At 36.6% G+C, this 25,569-nt stretch overlaps 1 protein-coding gene across 1 annotated transcript in view; it reads right to left on the reverse strand.

Moving 5' to 3' along the window:
• PITRM1 (pitrilysin metallopeptidase 1) overlaps nucleotides 1-25,072 on the reverse strand; it is a 53,117-nt gene extending 28,045 nt beyond the window's left edge. The window contains exons 1-14 of the mRNA XM_042781956.1: nucleotides 25,035-25,072; nucleotides 21,611-21,713; nucleotides 17,060-17,166; nucleotides 15,818-15,969; nucleotides 15,034-15,148; nucleotides 14,858-14,954; nucleotides 13,153-13,313; nucleotides 6,724-6,850; nucleotides 6,360-6,448; nucleotides 5,365-5,493; nucleotides 3,841-3,954; nucleotides 3,539-3,635; nucleotides 2,865-2,999; nucleotides 1,133-1,271 (exon numbers count right to left, since the gene is read on the reverse strand). Of these exons, the coding sequence (XP_042637890.1) occupies nucleotides 1,133-1,271; nucleotides 2,865-2,999; nucleotides 3,539-3,635; nucleotides 3,841-3,954; nucleotides 5,365-5,493; nucleotides 6,360-6,448; nucleotides 6,724-6,850; nucleotides 13,153-13,313; nucleotides 14,858-14,954; nucleotides 15,034-15,148; nucleotides 15,818-15,969; nucleotides 17,060-17,166; nucleotides 21,611-21,713; nucleotides 25,035-25,072 (1,603 nt within the window). The remainder of the gene's footprint in view (nucleotides 1-1,132; nucleotides 1,272-2,864; nucleotides 3,000-3,538; nucleotides 3,636-3,840; nucleotides 3,955-5,364; nucleotides 5,494-6,359; nucleotides 6,449-6,723; nucleotides 6,851-13,152; nucleotides 13,314-14,857; nucleotides 14,955-15,033; nucleotides 15,149-15,817; nucleotides 15,970-17,059; nucleotides 17,167-21,610; nucleotides 21,714-25,034) is intronic.
• Nucleotides 25,073-25,569: the final 497 nt, after the last annotated feature.

Raw genomic sequence — 25,569 nt, forward strand, 5'->3', positions numbered from 1 at the left:
ATTCCTATTATTGAATTATTAAAGTTTTTAACATATATACCTCTGTAGTCCTTATATATATATATATATATATATATATATTAAAACCTGTGAAAATTGGAACCTATGTAAGGTGGAAACTTGTCAAGGGAAGGAAAAACTCAAATATTTTCAACTAAATAGAAGACTGCACCCTGTCAAAGGCAGAAAACTTGTGAGACCTGGAAAAACAAAGATGACTCATCAAGTTCTGGCTCTCACAGGTTTCTCTGGATATTTTGCAAATATTTTCTTCCAGAGTCCAGCCTATTTGTGATAAAGAATTAATTCTGATTCCTTCCTTCTCTCTTGTTGCCATATCCCTTACCTAACTCCAGCTAAATCTATAAGCATTTACAAGGTCTCCTAAATCAAGGCTTTTGTTTTTACTCCTACCACAACCATCCTAGCTTAAGTCTTCATGTCATGCTTAGGTTTCTAAGTGCCTTCTGACAGTTTTCTCTAATTTCTCTTTTTCCTTGAAATTATCCTAACACCACCATTTTATTGCTCAAAAATTTTCCACAATTCTTCCCACCTTAATAAATGAAGTACACACTCAGCAGTCTCAATTCTTCATTCTTGTCTCAGTCTTACCCAAATACTTTATTTCATCCACACCCATCTATTCATCACCCTCTGAACAAGAGGCACAGTGTCCAATTTCCAGGTCTCTACCTCTGCCTACATATACAGATCCTAGTTGTGCTTCATAGCTAGCACAAGTCCTTTACTTAGTTCACTAAAACTTGACAAGTTCCCTGACTTGTCCTCCTTCTAAACTCATAGCTTATGAGTTCATTTGATAATTATAGTTGAAACATGATATGAATTTTATTGGCATTATTATAGTACCTGGTAAGTAGAAAGCATTCATAAAGTTTATAGAATAAATTTTTTAAAGCAAACTCTTTTCAAGTACTCCTTTCTTGCCCACCAAACCACAGTATAAATTTTCGGGGAGTAGAGATGGAACTTTATAGATGCTCAATAAATATTACAACTTGCCTCCAACTAATAATTCATTGAGAAAGTCTCTGGGTTTAAGAGAAGGCCAGGATGTACCTTATGAGGCTATCTTCTTAATTACTAAGAACAAAATCAAGTATCTAACCTTTTTCATATATCAGTTCCTTGTCTTTTGAGGAAAGAGAATTGACCTTTTGGTTTAGTTTTTCTGTTTCCATCTGTGTTTGCTTCTCATAATATTTGTCATCTGGTTTCATTGATAAAGTCAATTTATGTTGATTATTCTATAACAACAATAACAAAAAAGTCAAGTTAAAACAAGAATTTATTAAGGCTTAAATTTATACTGCTTCTGTCATTGTAATCTTGGTTATATAATTCCATTTATCCATTTTTTAAATGTAATATCACTCTCTTCAAAGGGTTGTTTTGCAGAGTAAATTATAGAAGTCAAATATGGTTATAGAACCATATGTAGTATACAGTTACCACATAATTTGTATATACTGTTATTATTACTTTTAGTATTACTGTTATCATAGCCACTATGTCTTAACCATAAAATTATAAATATTCAACATTTTGGTTGGAAAACAACTATACTTTTTATTACTATAAATCTTTGATTTTACTGTAAATATAATATAATGCCAAATAAAATAGCTTTTTATCTAGTCTTCATTACACTATTAATTTCTCACAGATTAGAACTAATTTCCCTATTCAGAACTTTATAAATTTAAGGACAAACTAAATGGGAACTCTGGTAGCATAGTGCCTAAGGCACTTGACTACTAACCAGAAGGCTGGTGGTTCAAACCCACCAGCCACTCCTCAGAAGGAAGATGGGGCACATAACAGCAACAACAAAATGTTGATCTAATACAACAAAAGATGTTAAATGATTTAACATGCTTCTCTTGTTGTTGTTGTTGTTGTTGTTATGTGCCGTCGAGTCAGCCCCGACCCATAGCGACCCCTCCTTGGGTTTCCGAGGCAGTATCACTACGGAAGTAGGATTGCCCAACCTTCCTTCCGAGGAGTGGCTGGTGGGTTTGAACTGCCAGCCTTCTGGTTAGCAGTCAAGTGCTTTAGCCACTATGCTACCAGAGCTCCTAAAAGAGACAGCCCAGTCTACCTGGCGGGGAGCAGCCAGTGGGTTTGCACCGCCAGCCTTGGGTGTGGCAGCTGACTGCCCGAGGCCCTGAGGCCATCCCCGGGGGCCAACTTCTCTTATTTATTTCAATAATTTAAAACACAGTCAAAATGCTCATTTGTAAGTCTACAAAGAGAGATGAGAAAATCAGAGTATAACAGAAATTTTATGTAAAATAACTTATAATAACTGAGAGAAACTACAGGTCAAATTATGTGCCATGTCCAAAACAATGGCATGTACTGCAATAGAGTTACATTTGAATAGTCTTATTCACAACAGTAGCACATTTTTAAGTTCAGACATATTAACGATTATATACATACAACCAAGGATAAATGCCTAGAAATCTATGAAAACAAACGATCAGGCATCAAAAGAATTCCATTAAAAAAACAAGCAAAATATTCACTGTTCTCATATTTTATATAATTATTCAACTAAAACAACAAAAATATATGCAAATATTTTGTTAGTAGATACACAAATAAATACATGTATTCACATATAAAATATATACACATATTTAACATACAAAAAACAACTTGCATATAATCTAGAAAACAATTTTCAAGTTAATATAAGCATTTATATTTTAATTAACAAAAAATTATGACACCTATTCATTAGCAGAAATAGATTTATATAATGTACATTATGTTCCCAATGTTCATTAGTACAAAATTCAACTTCAAAATTATAAATTCTTCAATTTTCTTACCTTAAAATATTGTTTTACTTTTTCTTGCAAAAATTGTGGATTTTCCTTAAGGCACTGCCTGAATTGAACCATTTGATTTCCTAATTTCAAGAGTTCCACAGGGTCGCCATCATGATTCCAGCAAGAAGCTATGTACTGGGACAAAGAGGTTTAAATTCACAATGCATATTATACTACAAATGCTACATACTCCAGGAATTAGCAAAGGATTTACATTTTATTAAGATCTTAGCTTTTATATTTAAAAATACCCCTGATGACTATTTGTAACAAAATTTGAGTCATTATTTGGTTGGAAGAAGGGAAGCTAAGTTCACCATATTATTTTCTAATAAAATAAAAAGTGCATGCTTAAATTATTTTTGGAAAATGTAATCATTACTTACACTTATTCTATGTAAACCTACTTCACACAAAAACATACACTACCATCAGAAAGCTAATAAAAAGACAGACAATATATTATTAAAAAATATAAAAAGACTGGCTGTGTACTATAAAAAATTAAAGAGTAAATTTACATCAGATCTGAAATCATATAACCTTCTGAAAATACACATACTTAAAGTTCAAAGGAAAGGCTCTATCAATATCAATCTGTATTTTCAGTACTGTCAAGAACCACTAATTATAAAAGTGTAAAAAGAAAAAGAGGCAGTTGAGAAACCACATACTGATGTCAGTGTAAGTCCAAAGCTGGTAGACTGATGTTTCATTTGTATTTCAGTTTTATGAAGCAAAGCTTCAATTCGATCATCTTCAAATCCTTTTCTACAGAACAAAATAAATAACAGATGTTGGAAAGAAAAAAATGTTTCAGAAATGCAAGGTAGCAGATATTTTTTTAAAAAATTAAACATGAAGTAATACATGCTTTATTACATAAAGAAAAGGCCACAAGACTAAGAAGGATCTTGCCCTCACAATAAAGTATTAATGAATTAAGAATAAAAACAAATCATTGCAAAGCACTTACTCTATGACTTCATCAATTGTTCTGTCAATAATATTTTTGACCACTTGAATATCTTTTTCTGCAATTCCCTGTAGGCCTACACTGAAGTAGGCCTCCCTTGTGTAGCCATTATATCTAAAATCCAAAAAGACATGACACATTAGTACTCATATAATTTTCAGCATTCACTTATATCTAATGATCAAATACTCTATGAATAGAACTTTGAGCTTTAAACATCCAAATCCTCCATAAAAAAAAAAGTAAAATAGTATTGTCAGATTTTCACTTCTCAAATATCAGTAGTCAAATTTAGATTATGTCTTATTATTTCTGAAAATCAACAGAAATCTTAGAATTATGGCAAACTAAACCTAGAAAAAGAAAACTATTGAGTTTTGTACAATCTGCTAACCAGAAGGCTGGCGGTTCAAACCCACCAGCCACTCCTTGGAAGGAAGATGGGGCAATCTACTTCCGTAGTGATACTGCCTTGGAAACCCAAGGAGGGGTCACTATGAGTTGGATCTGACTCGACAGCACCTAACAACAACAACAAAAGATTTTTTTAAAAAAAGCTATCAACAGCTAGTGGAGTCTCTCACATCATATCATTTATACTTTCCTGCTTCCTTCATTTTTTTCCCCTCCACACAAGATAATATGTATCTAGTTAGTAGTTTACCCACCCTTTGTAACTATCAAAGAGTATTTTCATTTTTGTGAAATCTTTTCTTGACTTTTTCTAATAGTGGTCTCATACAGTATTTGTCCTTTAGTGTCAACCTTAAAATTTCAAATAATATTCAGTGTCCTGACTTTTAAAAAGGGCAAGAGCAGAACATTCTGAGATCTTGGAAAAGCTATGCTCTTCCCCCAATCCCAAGCCCCAAATATCCCCTTCTGGGCTATATAAATAACTTTTCCCAGAACTCCAATCTATTGCATAGTTTTGTGTTCTAGGGAAGGAAGACATGGTCTTGTGGACTCTAAGATATTCTAGGGGAGAAGGGTATGGTTCTCTGCAATGTAGGATGTTCTAAGGTAGGAGGGTTTGATCCTGTATTCTACAGAATGTTCTAGGGGAGGAGGTCGTGGTCTTACACATGGTATGATATTCTAGGGTAAGGGCATGGTCGTGTGGATAGTAGGATGTTCTAGGCAGCAGGGTGTGGTACTCTGTACTACATAATGCTCTAGAGGAGGAAGGTATGGTCTTGTGCACTGCTGGATGTTCTAGAAAAGGAGGATGTAGTCCTTTGCACTGACGGATGTTCTAGGGGAGGAGGGTATGGTCCTGTGCACTGCAGGATGTTCTAAGGGTGAAGGGCTTAGTCCAGTGCACTGTAGGATGTTCTAGGACAGAAGGGTGTGGCTCTGTGTACTATAGCATGGTTAGCAGTATCCCTGGAGTCTACCCATTTGATGCCAGATGTCCCCTCTTGCTGTGATAACCAAAACTCTCTGGACATTAACAAGTATGTCCAGGAGGGCAAAATTACTCTCAATTGAGAACTACTGATCTAATCTAGTAATAAAACTTACCCAACATCAGGAGAAAAGTCTGTGCCAAGTCCAGATTCAATTAAGGCTTTGTAAAAAGGAGAATTGGGTCCACCAATCAAGAGTGAAGACAAAAGATTTAATGTGAAGGATTCAAATGCATCAGTGATGCTTCATTTAAAAAGAGGATGGGGAAATGGGGGAGAAGAAAACAGAAAAAAAAAAAAAAACTGTTGGTCTTCATAATAATTTCAAAATCACCATTAACACTTTTATTTCTAAAGAAGTTGAAGTTGTATTACAACTTTGTCTTTCAATCTTTATTTTTATAATTGCATGGGTGAAAGATAACCATCCTTTTAGCTTACGAAGCATTCATATATACTGATACACTGTGATTGTTTTCTTTTTGGTACCAAAACTGATTTAACTGGGTATCTAATACTTATCGCATGACACTATGCCAAGTACTTCCACATGTCATTTCAATTAATCTACACAATTATATCAACACTATAAAGTAGATAAGAAAGTGAAATGAGATTAAGGGACTTGTTCAAGGCTGTAGAGCTACTAAGGGCAGACAGAACAGCCAGTATGCATAGGCAAGTTAACATCTTTCCTTTCCTAAATATCTTTTCTTAATCTCATGTCTATGAAATCTCTAGAATGACATAATTTTATTATGTACCATATTTCTCTGAAGTGAATGTTCATAGTATTCTTATTGTGCTTGGTGAGTTCTAATCCATTTACAACTGCTGTTTTAGACCAGTCTTTCCTCTAAGCAATGAATACTTTAAAACAGAAGTAAATTATTTTTCTTCCGGATAGCTACCAAAAGTGATTTTCCCCTAAACCTTCTCAGATGTTAGTAGTAAAACCTTTCCTGATATTTTGCTCTACTCTGGAAATCTGCTTGACTTCTAAATATATATTAATTTATACTTGATTAAAGAATTCACTCCCTAACATTCTAACCTGGGTGGTGGTCTACTGTTTTTCAAATGTCATAAGTTTTAACAATTTATACTTACCCTGGTAAGAGGAAGCTGACACTAACTGTTGTCTGTTTAGAGGAATCTGTAGCAAGTGAATCAGGGCCACATGTTATTTGGTATTCCCTCTGTAAAATGATAGGACATTATAAATAAGCACTGAGTTTGAACAGTTTTAAACTAGCATAGGTTGTTAGGATATGAGAGCTGGTCCAAGGAAGTTTTTCACTAAATTAACTTTCTTTTTAAATAAAGAATCATCCTTTAGGCTTGAAAAGCTCTTAAATACATTGTACAGACCACAAAAACATTTTCAAATCTTATTATTAATACAAAATTCAAGTTTAAATATATTTTAATAGGCATTTTTTTTTTTCAAAAACTGATTATTCTGTAGACCTACAGGCTTATCCCAAGGCTTCTGAGCTGGCACCATGGTACTTGGTTCAATTTTCTGAAATTTACTCAGTGCTTCTTCATCAATTTGTTTCAGGTGCTTTTCTAACTGAAAATTACCATAAGTGAAGAACCTAAAATTTTGAGAAGAAAAATTAGTTTATTTTAGTTAAAGATTAAAATCGAACAGTGAAAGTTTTTGCATGAAATGGAGATATACAATATATAGCAGCTGATGAAAGTCAGCTTCCGTACCAAAAAAAAAAAAAAAAAAAACAAACCCACTGCCATCAAGTCGATTCCAACTCACAGCAACCCTATAAGACAGAGTGTAACTGCCCAATAGAGTTTCCAAGGCTGTAAATCTTTACAGAAGCAGACTACCTCATATTTCTCCTGTAGAGTGGCTGGTGGGTTTGAACTGCCAACATTTTGGTTAGGAGACAAATGCTTTAACCACCGTACCACCAGAGCTCCATGTTCTTGTTATTATATGCTGTCAAGTCAGACCCAACTCATAGCGACCCCTTCTTGGGTGTCCAAGGCAGTATCATTATAGAAGTAGATTGCCCCATCTTCCTTCTGAGGAGTGGCTGGTGGGTTTGAACCGCCAGCCTTCTGGTTAGCAGTCAAGTGCCTTAAGCACTACGCTACCAGAGCTCCTCCAGAGCTCCATAGTGAAGTGAAATTTATATATAGGAATGTATTTTTTTTTTTTCACTTATTTAAATACAAACACCCAAAAGAGGCTTTTTACATAATAAAAAGTTGACTGCAAAAACAAAACAACTTGTGCTGAAGAAATTAATTAAACATGAAGCTGGCAAATTTGTGGCAAAAATTTTATTTTTTGGCAAAGAATACTGAATATATCATGGACTGCCATAAGAATGAACAAATCTGTCTTGGAAGAAGTATAGCCAGAATGTTCTTTAGAAATAAGGATGGTAAGGCTTCATCTCATGTACTATGGGCATATTATCAGGAGGGACCAGTTCCTGGAGAATAAAATGTAGAGGATCAGCAAAAAAGAGGAGGACCCTCAACAAGATGGACTGCAACAATGGCTGCAACAATGAGCTTAAACATAATAACAACTGTGAGGATGGCATAGGGCTGTGTTTCATTCTGTTGTATATAGAGTTGCTGTGAGCTGGAACTACTTGACAGCAGCTAACAACAAACAAAAAAAGGCAACAACTCATCTTTTATTTTATTTAAAATTACTATAAAGGTGTTAAAGGTTGGGCAACCTACTTCCATAGTGATACTGCCTCAGCAACCCAAGGAAGGGTCGCTATGAGTCAGGTCCAACTCGACGGCACATAACAACACCACCACCAATGTTCAGATACTAATTTCTAAAAGCCATTTCTAACTAACTACCAACCAACTAACTAAACTCCTTGAAGAAATGACTAACTGAAAATCTGGAGCAGGGAATATATAAGATGAATATGGGACTGGGATGGATGTGTGTGTGGTGGGGAGTGGTGTTGTTGTTATGTGCCATCAAGTCAGACCCAACTCATAGTGACCCCTCCTTCAGTTTTCGAGGCGGCATCACTATGGAAGCAGATTGCCCAGCTTCCGAGGAGTGGCTGGTGGGTTTGAACCAACAGCCTTTTGGTTAGCAGTCAAGTGCCTTAGGCACTACGCCACCAGAGCTCCTATGGTGGGGAAACGGGGTCAAAAATCAAGTTATTGAAGACTAATGAGACTCTGTCAAAAAGACACAGGATGAGCTTAAAGAAACCATCACCAGGCATAGCTATGACAATTTGAGCATAAAAAAAGATTGCATTTGATTACAAAAGTTCAAAAAGTACATTTAAAAAATTCTATGAGATCATAATACTAAAAACAAAACAAAGTAAAGACAAGAGCCTCTTTTGTCATCGCTGGCAGTAGCTATTACACCATCTCTCCCAAAGTTAGACAGTAAAAGGAAAGAAGCATTCTTCCTGCCCTTCCCATTATAATTGTACTTCAGGATAACCCAGTAACCCCAGTTGATGATCTAAAGGCCTTCTTTACAGAAATCCAGCTAATAAATGTAGAAAAAATTACAGGATTAGAAAACTTTGTAAATACTAATAAAATAAATGATTCAAGCAACAATCATCAACAAATACTAAAGCCATTAATTGGTTAAGAAGGAACTCAATATTCACTAAGTACCGGAATATCAACCCACAAAATTACCTGAGGTACAGGAAGAAAAACGCAAGTTTTCAATAAATAATCAATTTTAGCATCCTTCTTTGCAGATTAACAGATGTTAGATGAAACTGATGTAATGTGAAATGTAATACAGAGCATCACTTATATTCTTTTGAAAAGTGCTTACCTTGACTCTAACCATGGTTTTAGATCTTTCAGTTCTCAGGAAATATAGAAAATAATGGAATAAATCAACCAATACCACAAAGCAATCAGACAAACTAGAAGGTAAGAAATTGCAGAAGACACTTGAACTGATTTCTTCAACAAGTCAATGAAATAAAGAAGGGCCACTGTTCTACATTAAAAGGTCAGTAGGCTGAGTGTTGCAAAAGGTTAACCTACTCGGCTGTTAATTAAAAGGTTGGAGGTTTGAGTTCACCCACATTCACCTCGGAACAAAGCCCTGGTGATCTACTTCTGAAAAAACAGCCATTGGAAACCATAAGCAGCACAGTTCTACTCTGACACACAAGAGATCACTATGAATCTAAATTTACTTGTTGGCAACTGGTTGAGAAACAAGAAATACAGTATGTGGGCCTTATTTGGATCAAACAAATATTTCTGGGACAACCAGGAAAATCTTAATATGAAATAAGTATTAGATAATCAATTAGATAATTAGATAATTTTAAGATAATTTTCTTCTAAAGTCTATTATGTTATGTAAGAAAATGTTTTTGTATTTCAGGATTACATACTCACTTACTTAGAGGTAAACTATCATGGGTGTAATTTATTTCAAATTCTTTCAGCAAAGAAAATAATCTGCTTTTTTTTTTTCCTATGGGGTTCATTATTTTATTCTCTCTTCTGAATGCTTGAAAGTTTTCACAATTAAAACTTTTGGCATTTTTATACTTAATCTTGAAATTTCGATTTTATATTAATATCTGATTTATTTTAAACTATAACTAGTGTTGTATTATACAGGCATACCTCATTTTATCATGTTTCACTTCACTGCACTTTGTAGAAACTGTGTTTTTTACAAATTGAAGATTTGTGGCAACCCTGAATCAAGCAAGTCTATTGGCACATTTTCCCAACAGCCTGTCCTCACTTCGTGTCTTTGTGTCATTTTGCTAATTCTCACCATATTTGAAGCTTTCACATAATTGAACTGCATAGTTAATAGTCTACAGTATAGTGTAAACATAACTCTTATATGCACTGGGAAACCTAAAAATTTGTGTGACTCGCTTTATTGTGATACTCACTTTATTGTGGTGGTCTGGAATGCAAAAGTTGGAAACAAAGAAGAGTTACTGGTAATTGGAAAAGATGGCCTTGGTGATAGAAATAATGCTGGAGATCACATGATAGAATTTTGCAAGACCAACAACTTATTCATTGCAAATACCTTTTTTCAACAACATAAGTGATGACTATACACGTGGACTTCATCAGATAGAATACATAGGAATCAGATTGACTACATCTGTGGCATGAGGCGATGGAGCAGTTCAGTATCTTCAGCCAAAAGAAGGCCAAGAGCTAATTGTGGAACAGACTATCAACTGTTCATATGCACATTCAAGTTGAAGTTGAAGACAATTAAAACAAGTCCACGAGAGCCAAAATATGACCTTAATAAAATCCTTCCTGAATTTAGACACCATGTACAGAATATATTTGATGCATTGAACACCAATGACTGCAACCAGAGGACTTGAGGGATGACATCAAGAACATCATCTATGAAGAAAGCAAGAGGTCATAAAAAGGCAAGAAAAGAAGACAAGACCAAAATGGATGTCAGAAGAGATTCTGAACCTTGCCCCTGAGTGGAGAGTAGCTAAAGCAAATGAAAGAAATGACAAGATAAAAGAGCTGAATAGAAAATTTCAAAGAACAGCTTGAGCAGAAAAAGCCAATTACTATAATGAAATGTGTTCTTTGGAGTTAGAGAACCAAAAGGGAAGAACACACCTGGAATTTCTTAAGCTGAAAGAAATGAGGAAAAAATGTAAGCCTCAAGTTACAATACTGAAAGATTCTACAAGCAAAATACTGAATGATGCAGGAAGCATCAAAAGATGATGGAAGGAATACACAGAGTCACTGGACCAAAAAGAATTGGTCAATGTTCATCCATTTCAGAAGGTGGCATATGATCAAGAACCAATGGTACTGAAGGAAGAAGTAGAAGCTGCGCTGAAGGAATTGGCAAAGAACAATGCTCCAGGAATTGACGGAATATGCATTGAGATGTTTCAACAAGTGGATGCCCGCTGGAAGCACTCACTCAGTTATGCCAAAAGATTTGGAAGACAGCTACCTGCCCAACTGACTAGAAGAGATCCATATTTGGACCCATCCCAAAGAAAAGTAATCCCAATGAATGTGGAAATTATTGAACAATATCATTAATATCACATGCAAGTAAAATCTTACTGAAGATAATTCAAAAATGGTTGCAGCAGTAGAATGACAGAGTGCTTCCAGAAATGCAAGCTAGATTCAGAAGAGGATATGGAACAAGGGATATCACTGCTGTTGTCAGATGGATCTTAGCTGAAAGCAAAGAATATGAGAAAGATATTTAGTTATGTTTTATTGACTATGCAAAAACATTTGATTGTGTGGATCCTAACAAATTGTGTATAACATTGAGAAGAATAGGAGTTCCAGAACACTTGATTGTACTCATGAAGAACCTGTACATAGATCAGGAGGCTGTCATTCGAACAGACCAAGGGGATACTGCATGGTTTAAAATCAAGAAGAAAGTGTGTCAAGGTCATATCCTTTCACCATATTTATTCAATTTGTATGCTGAGCAAGTAATCCAAGAAGCTGGATTATATAAAGAAGAAGAACATGGCATCAGGATTGGAGGAAGATTCATCAACAACCTGCGATAGGTAGATGACACAACTTTGCTTGCTGAAAGTGAGGATGACTTGAAGCACTCACTGATGAAGATTAAAGACTATAGTCTGCAGTATGGATTATATTTCAATATAAAGTAAACAAAAATCCTCACAACTGGTCCAATAAACAGCTTCACAGTGGATGGAGAAAAGATTGCAGTTGTCAAGAATTTCATATTACTTGGCTCTACAATCAACACCAATAGAAGCAACAGTAGAGATATCAGATGACATATTGCATTGGGCAAATCTGCTGCAAAGGACCTTTTTCAAGTGCTGAAGAACAAAGATGACTCCTTGAAGAAGGTGCGCTTAACCCAAGCCATAGTATTTTCAATCACCTTTTATGCATGTGAGACCTGGACAATGAATAAGGAAGACCAAAGAGAAGTTGATGCTTTTGAGTTGTGGTATTGGAGAATGCTAAAAGTACCATGGACTACTAAAAGGACTGACAAATCTGTCCTGGAGGAAGTACAGCCAGCATCCTCCTTGGACATGAGAATGCCCAGACTTTGTCTCACCTACTTTGGTCATGCTGTCAGAAGGAATCATTCTCTGGAGAATGACATCATGCTTGGTAAAGTAGAGGGTCAACAAAGAAGAGGAAGGCCCTCAACAGGATGGATAGACACTGCCTGAAACGACAGGCTCAGGTACATCAAGGATCCTGAGGCTGGCACAGGACTGGGCAGTATTTTGTTCTGCTGTGCACAGGGACACTATGAGTCGGAGATGACTCAACGGCACCTAACAACAATAACAACGTGGTGGTCTGGAACTGAACCCAAAATATCTCTGAGGTATGACTGTATATGAAACCAGAAACTTATCAAAAAGGAAGTATCTAGAAACTTTTCAAACAACAAGGTTTAATAACTACAATCATCATTTATAGAGTATTTCTATGTCACAAGTACAGTGCTAAAATGCTTTACACAGAGTATTTCCTTTAGCTTTATGAGGCAGATGCCATTCATGATATGTATTCCCAGCATACACGTAATAACATAATAAAGTTGAGACACAAAGAGGTTAATGCTCACTAAGTCAGAGGGCAGCAGACCCAGGATTCTCCTTCAGGTGTGACTAAAGGCTGAGCTTTTAACCACTGTACTGTACTGTCGAAGATGTATCATTATAGACTTTTTTAAATGAAATGTCCACATAAATCAGACAGTGAATCTATTAAGCAAAGAATTTTATCTAAAACTATGTATTTCTTAAGCAAATATTTCTTTGTTAAATATGAATGAAACCACATCATTTAATATAAGATAATGCAAGCATGCAAATTAACAATCTACCATTAAACTTTAAAAATGAAATATTACCTAGCATTACTCGGGTGATAATGAGTAGCATGAAATTGTTTAAGCTGTTCCCATGTAAGATCTGGGATGCATAATGGATCACCACCAGAGATCACTGAGTAAGTGTGGTCAGGAAGAAGTCTATTTTGAAGGTGCTGTGAGAATATCCTCTCATTATCTGTCTTCAAATTAAAAAATAAACAATAAAAATGAAAAAATATATATACATACACACACATTATTACATTACAATACAGCAAAAAAATCACATTCTGGGAGCATATAACTATAACATCTTGCAAATTAAAACTGTTTAACCATAAACATGGACATTTACGCAATATTGATTAATGTAAGCATTCAATTTATTAATAACCTATGTATCAGGGCCAAGGACTGGCTCTCTCTGAGGAGAAAGGAAATTTACTTGTCAGTATATACTGGGTAATCAATAATTGCACAACTGAAAGCAAAGAGAAGGACACAGTGAAATTAGGAAGGAAGTACTGATTCATTTTGCCCACTAACTGTATGAGAAATGGAGACTCTATGGGATTTCAGAGGAAGTTACCCTAATTTGAATTTCAACAAAGTGTCTTGAAACATGTGACACCCTAATTGAGCATTAAAGGATAAGAAACAGTTTTTCAGCTGAAAGAGGTCACAGGTAAGAAATCAGGAAACAGCACAGTAAATACAAGCAACTCTAAGCACTTCAGATATACTGGCACAGATCAGGGGCAGACTTTGAAGTTAAGATGGAAAATGATAATGAAGAACTAGGAAAGCAGGTCTCAAACTTTTTGATTTTAAGACCCTTTTATACGCCTAAAAATTAGTGAGGTTCCCACTTTTGATTATATGATTTCTCTAGATTTATAGGTATGTAAAATAGTTTTTCTATATTAGAAATGTAGGTTTATAATACATACAATATGAATTTTCCATATTAGAAATTAAAACTGAGACATTTTAAAAACAGTAACTGATCCAGGTATTAAGGCCCATCATTACATATTAACATTAATATTGTTTGGAAAATATTTTTCATTAACAAAACAAAAAAATAATGAAGAAAAGTAGCCCTGCTTTACATTTAATCTCTTCAGTGTGCAGCCTATTAGAAGACAGCTGGATTCTCATATGTGCATCTGTATTCAATAAGCTATGATATCTCTATCTTATAGTGTCACAAGGAGCTCTGGTAGCATAGTGCCTAAAAAACACTTGACTGCTAACCACAAGGCTGGCGGTTCAAACCCACCAGCCACTCCTTGGGAGGAAGGTTGGGCAATCTACTTCTGTAGTGATACTGCCTTGGAAACCCAAGGAAGGGTCACTATGAGTCGGGTCTGACTCAACGGCACATAACAACAACAACAACAACAACATAGTGTCACTGGTGGAAAACTCCATGAGGGCAAGAACAAGAGTGAAAAAGACAATGGTGTCTTAATATTATTATAAAAACAGTTTTTACTTCACAGACCTCCTACACATACAGAACACAGGGTTCCAGAAAGAACAGGAGGAGCCAGGCCCCTCTATCATTCTGTGGTTTCTGCACACAGCACTGCCCCTCCAACTAATTCAAGAAGTTACATAAGGTTAAGGATATTAGATGAAATACTAGAATGTCAACTATCTTTCAAACCTATTTAAATTTCCTATTTTACACAGCTAAGATCAACATTATAACACAATACAAAAAAAGGAAAACACTTACAAATGCTCCCTTCATTTCATTAAAAACAACTCCTTTAAAGATCAAGGGTGTTTGAGGGTCACTTGGATTCTCATGTTCTAGTCTCCATCCTTCCTGCCTAAACAATGATAAGTAATTATGAGATAACAAAGACTCCCATATTTAAAGTCTGTATCAATTAACGAATCATTACATACCAGAAATCCAGTTCCCGCAAGCATGGAAAAAAGGCTGCATCCAAATACACTGAGAGGAGATTCTGAAAATCCTTGGGATTTTGTGTGGAAAACGGATACAGAGTATAATCACTAGCTGGGTACAAATGAAAAGTAAGATGTTAAGGTACAACAAATTCCTGATAAAATTCCTTACTTTCAAACCTAATTTCACCATAAAAAAGAAGGTAAAATATCAATGGAACAAATGATATCAGTTCCACGCTTTGATCCATGACCTTGATATTATCACTGTTTTGCTTACCCTTGAGTTTCTACTTTTCCAGACCCAACGTGGGGTCTGGCACTTAATGAGCACTCAGTGTTAATTCTCTCAGTAAATATTTGCACAGTTTAAGTTCCTCTAGAGATATGCTGAAAAATAATCTCATTCTATAAGGGAATTTAATTTACTCTTTTAATTTTGCTCTTTCAAGAATAGATACTTTGCTTAATAGCACCTCTCGGTTCACATCATCAGACTAGTTACTATCTTCATATTTCCCCAAAGTAAGGCTCAAACAACACCTGCATCACCAAAATGTAGCAATGTTCCCCAGAGAAAACTGCTTTGACCTTTTCCAGAAAAAACTCACATACCATTTCCTAAACACCTCACTTTTATAATCCGACTACCATGTTGCTTACCTAAAGGACAAAATTTCCAAGATCTTTCATCTAGGCAGACAGGTAAATTACTCTAATCCACATGGTGCCAACTACCCTATTTATTCTTAGTTTTTTAGTTTCAGGAAATGAGTCTCACCTGTGAAGGCATTCATAAAAGTCGATAATGACCTATTTAACATTTTAAAGAAAGGATCTCTACAAGGATATTTCTGAGAACCACAAAGAACTGTATGCTCAAGAACATGTGGAACACCAGTACTATCCATTGGAGTTGTTCGAAACTGTACACTAAGACAAAGAAAAAAAGAGAACAAATGAAAAAGGGTTAAGCTTAATACTAAAAATAGATTTTAATACTAATACAGCTTTTAAAAATATTAATACTAATAAGGGAGCTCTGGTGGCGTAGTGCCTAAGGCATCTGACTGATAACCAGAAGGCTAGCAGTTCAAACCCACCAGCCACTCCTCAGAAGGAAGATTGGGCAATCTACTTTTGTAGAGATTGTTGTTGTTATTTGTGGTTATGTGCCACTGAGTTGAACCTGACTCATAGCGACCCCTCCTTGGGTTTCCAAGGCAGTATCACTACAGAAGTAGATTGCCCCATCTTCTTTCCGAGGAGTGGCTGGTGGATTTGAACCGCCAGCCTTCTGGTTAGCAGTCAAGTGCCTTAGGCACTGTGCTAACCCAAGACTAATACAGCATTTAAAATGTAATTTCCTCAGATTATTAGGATTAATCATTTTAATATTACAATTTTTCAATAAAATGTTTTGTAACTATAATGTGGGAGCTCTGGCAGCATAGTGGTTAAGGTACTTGACTGCTAACCAGAAGGCTGGCAGTTCAAACCCACCAGCCACTACTCGGAAGGAAGATGGAGCAATCTACTTCTGTAGTGATACTGCCTTGGAAACCCAAGGAGGGGTCGCTATGAGTCGGATCCGACTCGACGGCACATAACAACAACAGCAATTATAATGTGTAAGATCATTCCTTCAGACTATAAAATTTTAATGTATATAACTAAGAATATAAATTCATGTAATCTTTTCCTTATATTTTTGGTATACTTTATCAATGAGGGATATCTGGTGGAGCAGTGCCTACAGCATTTGAGTGCTAACCAGAAAGCTGGGGTTCAAACCCACCAGCCACTCCTCAGAAAGAAGACTGGGCAATCTACTTCCACAGAGTATCACCTTGGAAACCCAAGGAGGGGTCGCTACAAGTTGAATTTACTCAATGACAGTGAGTTTGGTTTTTTTGGTCTATCAATGAAAACAAAACTTTACTGAGCTATTACTTCAAGCTATTAATGTATGGTATTTTAAATAGAAACACTTTTAGACCATGCTCTTACATGTACCACATACCTAAATAAATTATTTTTGTCTTCTCTTGCCAGATGTAAGTATCTAGCACCTGTGTTGTCATGACTGAGCTTCACTGCAGTTAGGAATAGTTCAGGAATAGGTGTTACCTGGATTAAGAAAAACATGGTTATTTTAAATAAATTGAGATGATTTGGCTTGTTTTTCTTAAATTAGACAATATAGGAACTCAATATTTCAGGGCTGGAAGAAACACCAAAAATCATTTGTCCAAATCCCTTATATTTTTTTTTTATTGTGATTTGGGTGAAAGTTTACAGAGCAAATTCACTTTCCATATAGCAGTTCACATACACTTTGTCTCATGACATGGACTACAATTTACCCCAATGCAACAGCTCCCCTCCTACTTCCTCCTGATAGTTACCTCCTCCCTGTGTCCATCCCTCCATGCACTCCTGCCCCCTGAGCTGTCTCCCTGTACATAAACAGCCATTCTTTCTCCCATGATTGTTTTCTCCAACGAGTGTATCTACCTCAGGTAAATGTTCAACTCACATGCCTATCTTTTGGAAGGCTTTGGAAGCCCCAAGTGTGGGTTCAATTCCACACCTGAAGGGCAGCTGTCTCAGTGGTTCCATCAGGCTCTATCAGACCAACAAACCTGGCCCCCTTTTCTTTTTCTTTCCCAAATGATTTTGAGTTTTGTTCCACATTGTTCTCTCTCTCTATCCATGATCCCCTACATAGATCCCCCTCCAAGTGGTTGACAGTGGTAGCCGGGCACCATCCAGTTCTTCTGGTCTCATAGTCCTATAGGCTATGGATCACATGGTGTACCAGCTGCTAGGACTAATTGTTTCCATGAATCTTTGGTTTTCTTCATTCTTCTTTGTTCTGGATGAGGAAAGTCCCACTGTTGTATCTAGATGGCTGCCTGCAAGCTTTTAAGATCCCAGTCGCTAGTCAACAAAGTAAGAGGTGGAACAATGTTTCATGTAGTATGTTATGCCAACTGAGCTTGATGTCCCCTGTGACTATGTATGGTCCCAAGCCCACAGATTCAACAACTTGCACCCTCTGGGTAGCTGGCTGTGACCAAGAAGTGACTATAACCTTGTCCCTTGTCAGCTCTACTATACACCTGGGAGTTCTTGCAGAACATATAAATACACTTTATAGAACCATTGTCTGTCAACCCTATACATGGTCTTGAATACACTTCCCACTGCACTGACATACCCAAATCCCTTATCTTACAGATGAGGACATTAAGACCTAAAGCTGGTAATACATTCACTCTGCATTTAATAACGTGGCTACGTTCCAAAGGCCAGGTCATTGTGACAAGTGGCATTATATGACAATGCATTTGACCATATCAGATCACAAAATGGAGGGTGACTACATCATTATGTCACTGTCAAATTACATCATCACACAACTGTCAAGCCACTGAGAATCAAGGCCCAGCCAAAGTGACACATAACATTAACCATCACAACCAGGGTTACTCTCTCAATTACTACCTCGGCATTTGTTACTGACAGATGTATGTCATCAATGTGCAAAACAATCAGATAGTAGATTTTTTACTATTGTTATAAATGCAAAATGTTGGATAATACGATAGTGGATAAGTGAGGAGGAGGTGTAATACACAATTTTTTCTTGAGTACTATTTGCAAGACATTTCTGCACTTTGTATATTTCCCTGTGTAAAAGGTATTCTCTTCACCATTTAGAGATGGTAAAACTGAGGCACAGAAATATGAAACAATTTGTCCAAGATCACACAGAGCCAAAGTTCCAAACACGGTCTATCTAAAACCAAAAAAACCAAACTCACTACTGTCAAGTTGGACCCGACTCATAGCAACCAGTCCTTGGGTTTCCAAGGTGGTATCACTACAGAAGTAGATTGCCCAATCTTTCTTCTGAGGAGTGGCAGGTGGGTTTGAACTGCCAGCCTTCTGGTTATCAGTCAGGTGCCTTAGGCACTATGCCACCAGAGTTCCCATGATCTATCTGTGCTCCTTCAATTATACTATGCTGCCTTCTCTTTTAGAATGTCTGCTGTGTGCCTTTTGCTTTTACACATTTCATCTCATTTCATGTTCAAAATGACCTCATAAGAAACATAAATGTTAGAATAAGCCTTAGCCTGGAGCAGATTAAGGATGCTCTCAGGAGTGAAACTTGGCTTCATCTAGTTTATGAGTCTCAAGTGGTAAGCTGGGGTTATTACTAGTTACTTGTTTCTACAGGGAGAATGAATATGCCTATAGCAGAGTCTTTAGAACAGTGGGAGTGGCCAGGATGATGTAAATATTCTCAATAAAAATGAATGAATCCTCATTCCCAGTGGATGGTAATCTCTTACTTTATATAAAACTCTATTTAAGATTCTACATTCTTTTGTATTAAAGAGATTTACATACATATGTATGTATGCATGTATCTTCCAACTATGCCACCTGGCCATCTTCCCTTCAATTTACTACCATATCATTATGATAACCACGTACTTATTATGCCTATTTTTCAGATGGAGTGAAAGTAAAGTGTTCAAACTTACACAGTAAGTTATTAGTGGAGCTGAGATTAGAATTCAGGTTTCCTGAACCTAGTGTCACCACTGCCACACAACTGAAATGCTTAAAGTGGTCTACTAAGTAATAATGCTTACATGACTTAGGGTGATTTATTTATGTTTCAAAGTTAACGGAGCTTTCTAAGGGGTGATCAAGGAGTTCTGGTGGTGTAGTGATTAAGGTATTTGGTTGCTAATCTAAAGGTCACTGGTTTGAACCTACTAGCCATTTATGGAAGAAAGATGAGGCAACCTGCTTCCGTAAAGATTTACAGCCTTGGAAACCCAATAGGGGTTGCTATGAGTTAGAATCGACTCCATGGCAGTGTTTGGTTTGGTTTGATAAGGGATGATCAATGTATTTAAAATTATAGTTATTATTGTTGTTGTTGTTGTTGTTGTGTGCCATCGAGTCAGACCCGACTCATAGTGACCCCACCTTGGGTTGCCAAGGCAGTATCACTACGGAAGTAGATTGCCCAACCTTCCTTCCGAGGAATGGCTGGTGGATTTGAACCACCAGCCTTCTGGTTAGCAGTCAAGTGCCTTAGGCACTATGCTATCAGAGCTCCTAATCACAGTGGATAGATTAAAATGTTTGCCTAATAATAGCTTTCAAGTACACACAAGAATCATGAGCTTATCATAAAATACATTTTTCATAAAGGTTTGAAAACAAAGGAAAAGAATTCACCACTCTGAATAAAGTCTGTATTACACTAACTTGTATCATAAATCCAAACTTTCTGTGCAGCCTTTAAGAGACTTTACAAATGCTCTGACCTCACTTTAATGAACCCATGCTTCAGTGAAGCTAAATGACTCACTGTCCCTGGATCTTGCCTTGAACTCCTACATCACCACTTATTCATAATGTGCTCTTTGCTAGAGTACACACTAGTAATCTTGGCATCTCTTCTTAGCTTAAATGTCACTTTCTCCATGAATTTTTCCCTACCCCACTAACCGAGAAGCAATCCACTCTGCTTCTTCTGTCTTCTCTTGTAGTTTGCATTTCTGCTATAACATTAATAAGTTACCTCTTATATTAAAGTGCATATGTATGTGTCTTTGCCAGATTGTGTTTGCCTTTATATTTCTTATGGCATCAAGCACAGCATAAAATCAACAATTAGTCAAATATTTCAAGTACTTATGTTTCAATTATTAGTTTAAATTTAAAAAGCCATGTGATAGTATAAGAAAAAGCAAAAACAATAAAACTATAAGACAAACCAAAATAAGAACCAATAAAATCTATTATAACATAAAACAAAAAAACTCAAACTCACTGCCATCGAATCGATTCCAACTCATAGTGACCCCCATTGAGTTTTCAAGTTGGTAAATCTTTACAGAAGTAGACTGCCTCATCTTCCTTCTGCGGAGCAGCTGGTGGGTTTGAACTGCCAACCTTCTTGTTTGTAGTCTAATGCCTTAGGCACTGAGTCACCAGGGCTCCTTATTAAATGAAACTGCTTCGGAAACCCAAGGAGGGGTTGCTATGAGTTGAGTTGACCTAAGTAAATACAGGTCCACACTCCATTATTTGTAATTCTGAAACCCAATGGCTCCGAACAAAGAAAAGTTTTTGGATAAATTTGTAGCAAACTCTTTTGGGAGAAAAACCTGACCAGAACTGATGTGAGGCATTTAGTTTTTATTTATCATATCACACTTTATGTGAATAGTCATGCTTGGCTATAGAAATATTAATGTGTTTGACGATGAAGGGCTGATCCCAGATCCCTCTAGGAATGTGATATTTTAAAATCTGAAAAATTCCGAATACCAAAAGATGTTAGGCCCCAAGGGGTTCAAACACAGGAATAGAGATACGATTCAGTTAGCTCCTGCTATGTAACAGAAAGTATTCCTGGTTCTAGGGACACAAAGATGAAAAAAAATGGTGTCTGCTCTGAAGAAACTCACATACCAGCAGAAGTTGCATCTCTGTTATAATGCTGACATATAAATAGCATACCAAAATGTACCAGTACCTGGTTTATGGTAAATCCATGGATTTTTTCTCCTACTTTATATTGCAGAGCCCTCTCACATGCTTTATTACTCGTCCACCTCCATACTTTATAGTTTGCACAGCTATATTTAAGAAAAGTAATGAAAATTACATGATTAGTGAGAAAACTGTTTGGGTAACATATTCCAGCAACAAAATGAAAAATCTTTATGCAGTAAAGGAAATTTAATTCAAAGAATAATCATATTGTGTACCTTCCACAATTTCATTAATGTCCAGTAAAATTCTTCTATTTTTAACAAAAACTTTCCTAATATCAACATATAATTAAATGCTGAAAACTTGTTCTTTGTACATGTTCACAAGAAACTAGAATACAATTATAATACAAATTCTCAAACAAGATACATCCTCAATTGCATAAAAAACAAGTCTCAGGTCAAAGTGGCTTATTCCATCATAGTAATCTCATAGGCCATCACATAAAGCAATACATTCAAATTACAGTATAATACCATTACACATGTAATTGGTGGAAATTAAAAAGTCTTATATCATCAAGCAAAAGCAGGAGCTCTCATAGTGGAACAATCACTTTGGAAAATCATTTGCCATTATTTAGAAAAGTGAAGATTAGTACTTCTACCTCTAAACATATCCCCTCTAGGAATGTGTACTTGGGCACAAGCACACATTTAAAAGAATGTCAGTACTGTTCCTAACGGGAGCTCTGGTAGCATAGTGCCTAAGACATTTGATTGCTAACCAGAAGGCTGGAAGTTCAAACCCACCAGTCATTCCTTGGAAGGAAGATGGGGCAATCTACTTCCGTAGTGATACTGCCTTGGAAACCCAAGGAGGGGTCGCTCTATGAGTCGGGACCAATTCGAAGGCACATAACAACAACAACATTCCTACCAGCCTCAAACTCAACCAACCCAGATGTCCATCAACAGAAGAATGGATAAATTATGGACTATTCACTCAATGAAATAATAAAAATGCCCTGAAATGTCCATTAACAGATGAATGAATAAACAAAACGTGGTACATACGTACAATGAAATATTAATCAGCCATAAAGAGAAATTAAGTTCTGATACATGCTACAACATGGATGAAGCTTGAAAATATTAAGCTGAGGAAAACAAGTCAGTTACAAAAGGAAAAATATTGTATGGCTCCACATATATGAAGTAGGTAAATGTATAGAGAACATAGTTTATTAGTGGTACTAAGGGTGGGAGTAGGAGGGAAAGGAGGTATCATTGCTCAGGGGCACTGAATGCCTGCTAATGGTGGAGGAATAATTTGGAAAGGATAGTGGTAATGGTTGCATGATATGACGAACATAATCAATGTAACTGAATTTTACATGTAAAAATTGTTGAAATGACAAATGTTTTGTTATATATATATTTTTACTATCATTTAAAGAAATATGTTTTACATTAAAAAAACACGAATGAACTATATGTAACAAAGATGTAGGTCACATATGTTGAAAACAAAAATTACAAAGGATACATGCAGTATTATTCTATAGATAAGTTCAAAAACAGCACTACACTATATTGTAAGAATGCATACGAATGGTAAAAAATTCAGGAAAACAGGGAATGTTTTCTCTTTTTTTAAAAAATAATATTCCATTGTGTTTTCAGTGGGGATATAGTGGTTTATGTTCCCAATACAATAATTTCTGCAGAAATTGTTCAGGGACATTGGTTACATTCTCTACAATATGTGAACATTTTCACTATTTCCATTATCCTTATTCCATTTCCATTAATCTAGTTGCCTTGCTCAGAAATGATTTCTATAAAATCTAAATAGTGATTACTTCTTGGAGGGAGAAAAAGGGTTATGATCAGGAAATGGCAATTTTAAGCTGAGTAATGGTGACACAACTTTTTAAAATAATTCTTCTTCCAACTGTAACACGTTTTATGGGATTTTCTACAGTAACATTATAGCTCACAAAAACATACTTTAAAAAAAATAATAATATATGCACAGGAAAAGAAAGCAGATTGGTCACTGGCAATATTATAGATATGCTATAATCAACTACCATCTTCTTATCGATTTAGCAAACTGCAAAACCATGGAATAAAGAAAGATTGTAAAAAGTTAATTATTATCAAGAACAAAAATCACAAGAAGAATATCCTACATAAAATGTATGAAAACCTCAAGACACAATACTTAGGTTTTCCCTTATATTAAAAAAAAAAAAAAAAAGTTTCCAGTGAATCAGTTTCAACTCATAGCGACCCATGTGTTTCAGAGTAGAACTGAGTGCCATAGTTTTATGGCTGCAGATCACCAGGCCTTTCTTCAAGTGTGCCTCTGGGTGGGCTTAAACAACCAACCTTTGGTTAGTAAATTAGTGCTGAACTGTTTGCATCACCCAGGGACTTCCCCCCTCCCCCCTATACTTCTTTTAATTTATTACAGTAATGCTCCAAACACACCATAAGGGTATTCCAAAAACAGACCTCTCAATGTTCCATATAGCAAAAAAAAAAAAAAATGTCCTACATTAAATGGGCTAGTTACAGTAAGATATACCATAAATTAAACAGGTTGTTGAGGAGTAGCCTAAAAACCAATTCTTTATTATTTGTTTATAACAAAAATATTCTGTTCATTTACAAATTTATAAGATACGGCACTCACAGTTGGAAACTAAATGTATTTTTTCACACAATTCTAGTTATTTTTAAAAAAGTTCATTCTGGAAGGCTATTAATTTTATTAAGAACTAAGCAGCTTAAAGGTAAGTATAGTGGTAGAAGCATAGGTCTCTTGAGGACTCTCTGCCCCATAACAAAAATGAAATTGGAGCAAAAGTATTAATGAGGATCATAAACTGTCAGTTACTTTTATTATACATATTAAAACCCACATCAATAGTTCAAAAAGCCCAGACATCCTCCACACAGGGCACCCACTCTGAGGATCATTTGAGGTCCAAGAAGGGGAAAGAGGGGTCAGGAAAGCTCCTTTGGGACCCATTTCGCCAAACAGACTTTTCCAGCTAAATCCCACAAGACAGAAAATCCGTTTTTTTCAAAGCAGGCCAAGAGTTCTCTTCAGCAAGAATGCAAAGGATTTTGCTGCTTAACCTACTTCTGTGAGGCAGCTCTGCCATTTCATGGCATTAAAAGTATCCCTTTCCCAGGGTCACTGAAGAGATCCCTACGGCTGAGGCCCAAAACATTAAAGAGAATACAGGAACCCCCAGGCCAGGAGACCTGTCGGAAGGACTTGGCACCTGGGCCAGGGGATTCATCCCCTCCCTCCACGACCCCGACACCACGAGACTGTGTACTCGGCTGCAACGGCAATGGCTCTCTCCCGCCCCTCTCGGCTCCTGCCTAGCCTGAGGACTTCCAGCGGGGAGGCCCAGTGCACTCTGCCGTACTGGTCGTACTCACCGGTCAGTCAGCCTCCGCAGTCCGCTACCGCGCCACATGGCCTTGGTGGAAAGATTGCTAGCACCAGCCCGAGTGACAGCCACTTAACTCTATGTACAAGGGACGGAGGAGGGCCAACCACCGTCCCCGTCAACTATTGGTCAACGTGGCGGAGCTACGCCCTCTCTAATAGGCTGGCAAAGAAAAGGGGAGGCCCCCGCAGCCGCATGGTAGGGCCGAAGGGGCGTGTCTCAGTCGGCATCTTCCGCCCCGGGAGCTGTGTTCTGCCGCAGCAGCCAAGAAGTGGCGGAGACAGAGCGGTGCATATTCAGTGTTAAGGGAAACCTGAGTCTTTATAGCCGTGATGTGAACATCTATGTCTTAATGTTTCTGCCCTGAATTTTTTTCCATATTTATGCATTTCATCTTTAGGTCAAATGATGTAAAAGTGACCTCCATCAGGTTACTTAGCTCCTTTGGGGTTGACTGCGTCTTTTATAAAAATCAGAGGATTGGAATTCCTGAGGTCATGGTTCTTTGATGGTCTGAACCTCGA

Source organism: Orycteropus afer, unplaced genomic scaffold (assembly GCF_000298275.1).
Source record: "Orycteropus afer afer isolate SDZICR_OR568_19922 unplaced genomic scaffold, OryAfe1.0 scaffold00203, whole genome shotgun sequence".
Classification (NCBI taxonomy): Eukaryota; Metazoa; Chordata; class Mammalia; order Tubulidentata; family Orycteropodidae; genus Orycteropus; species Orycteropus afer.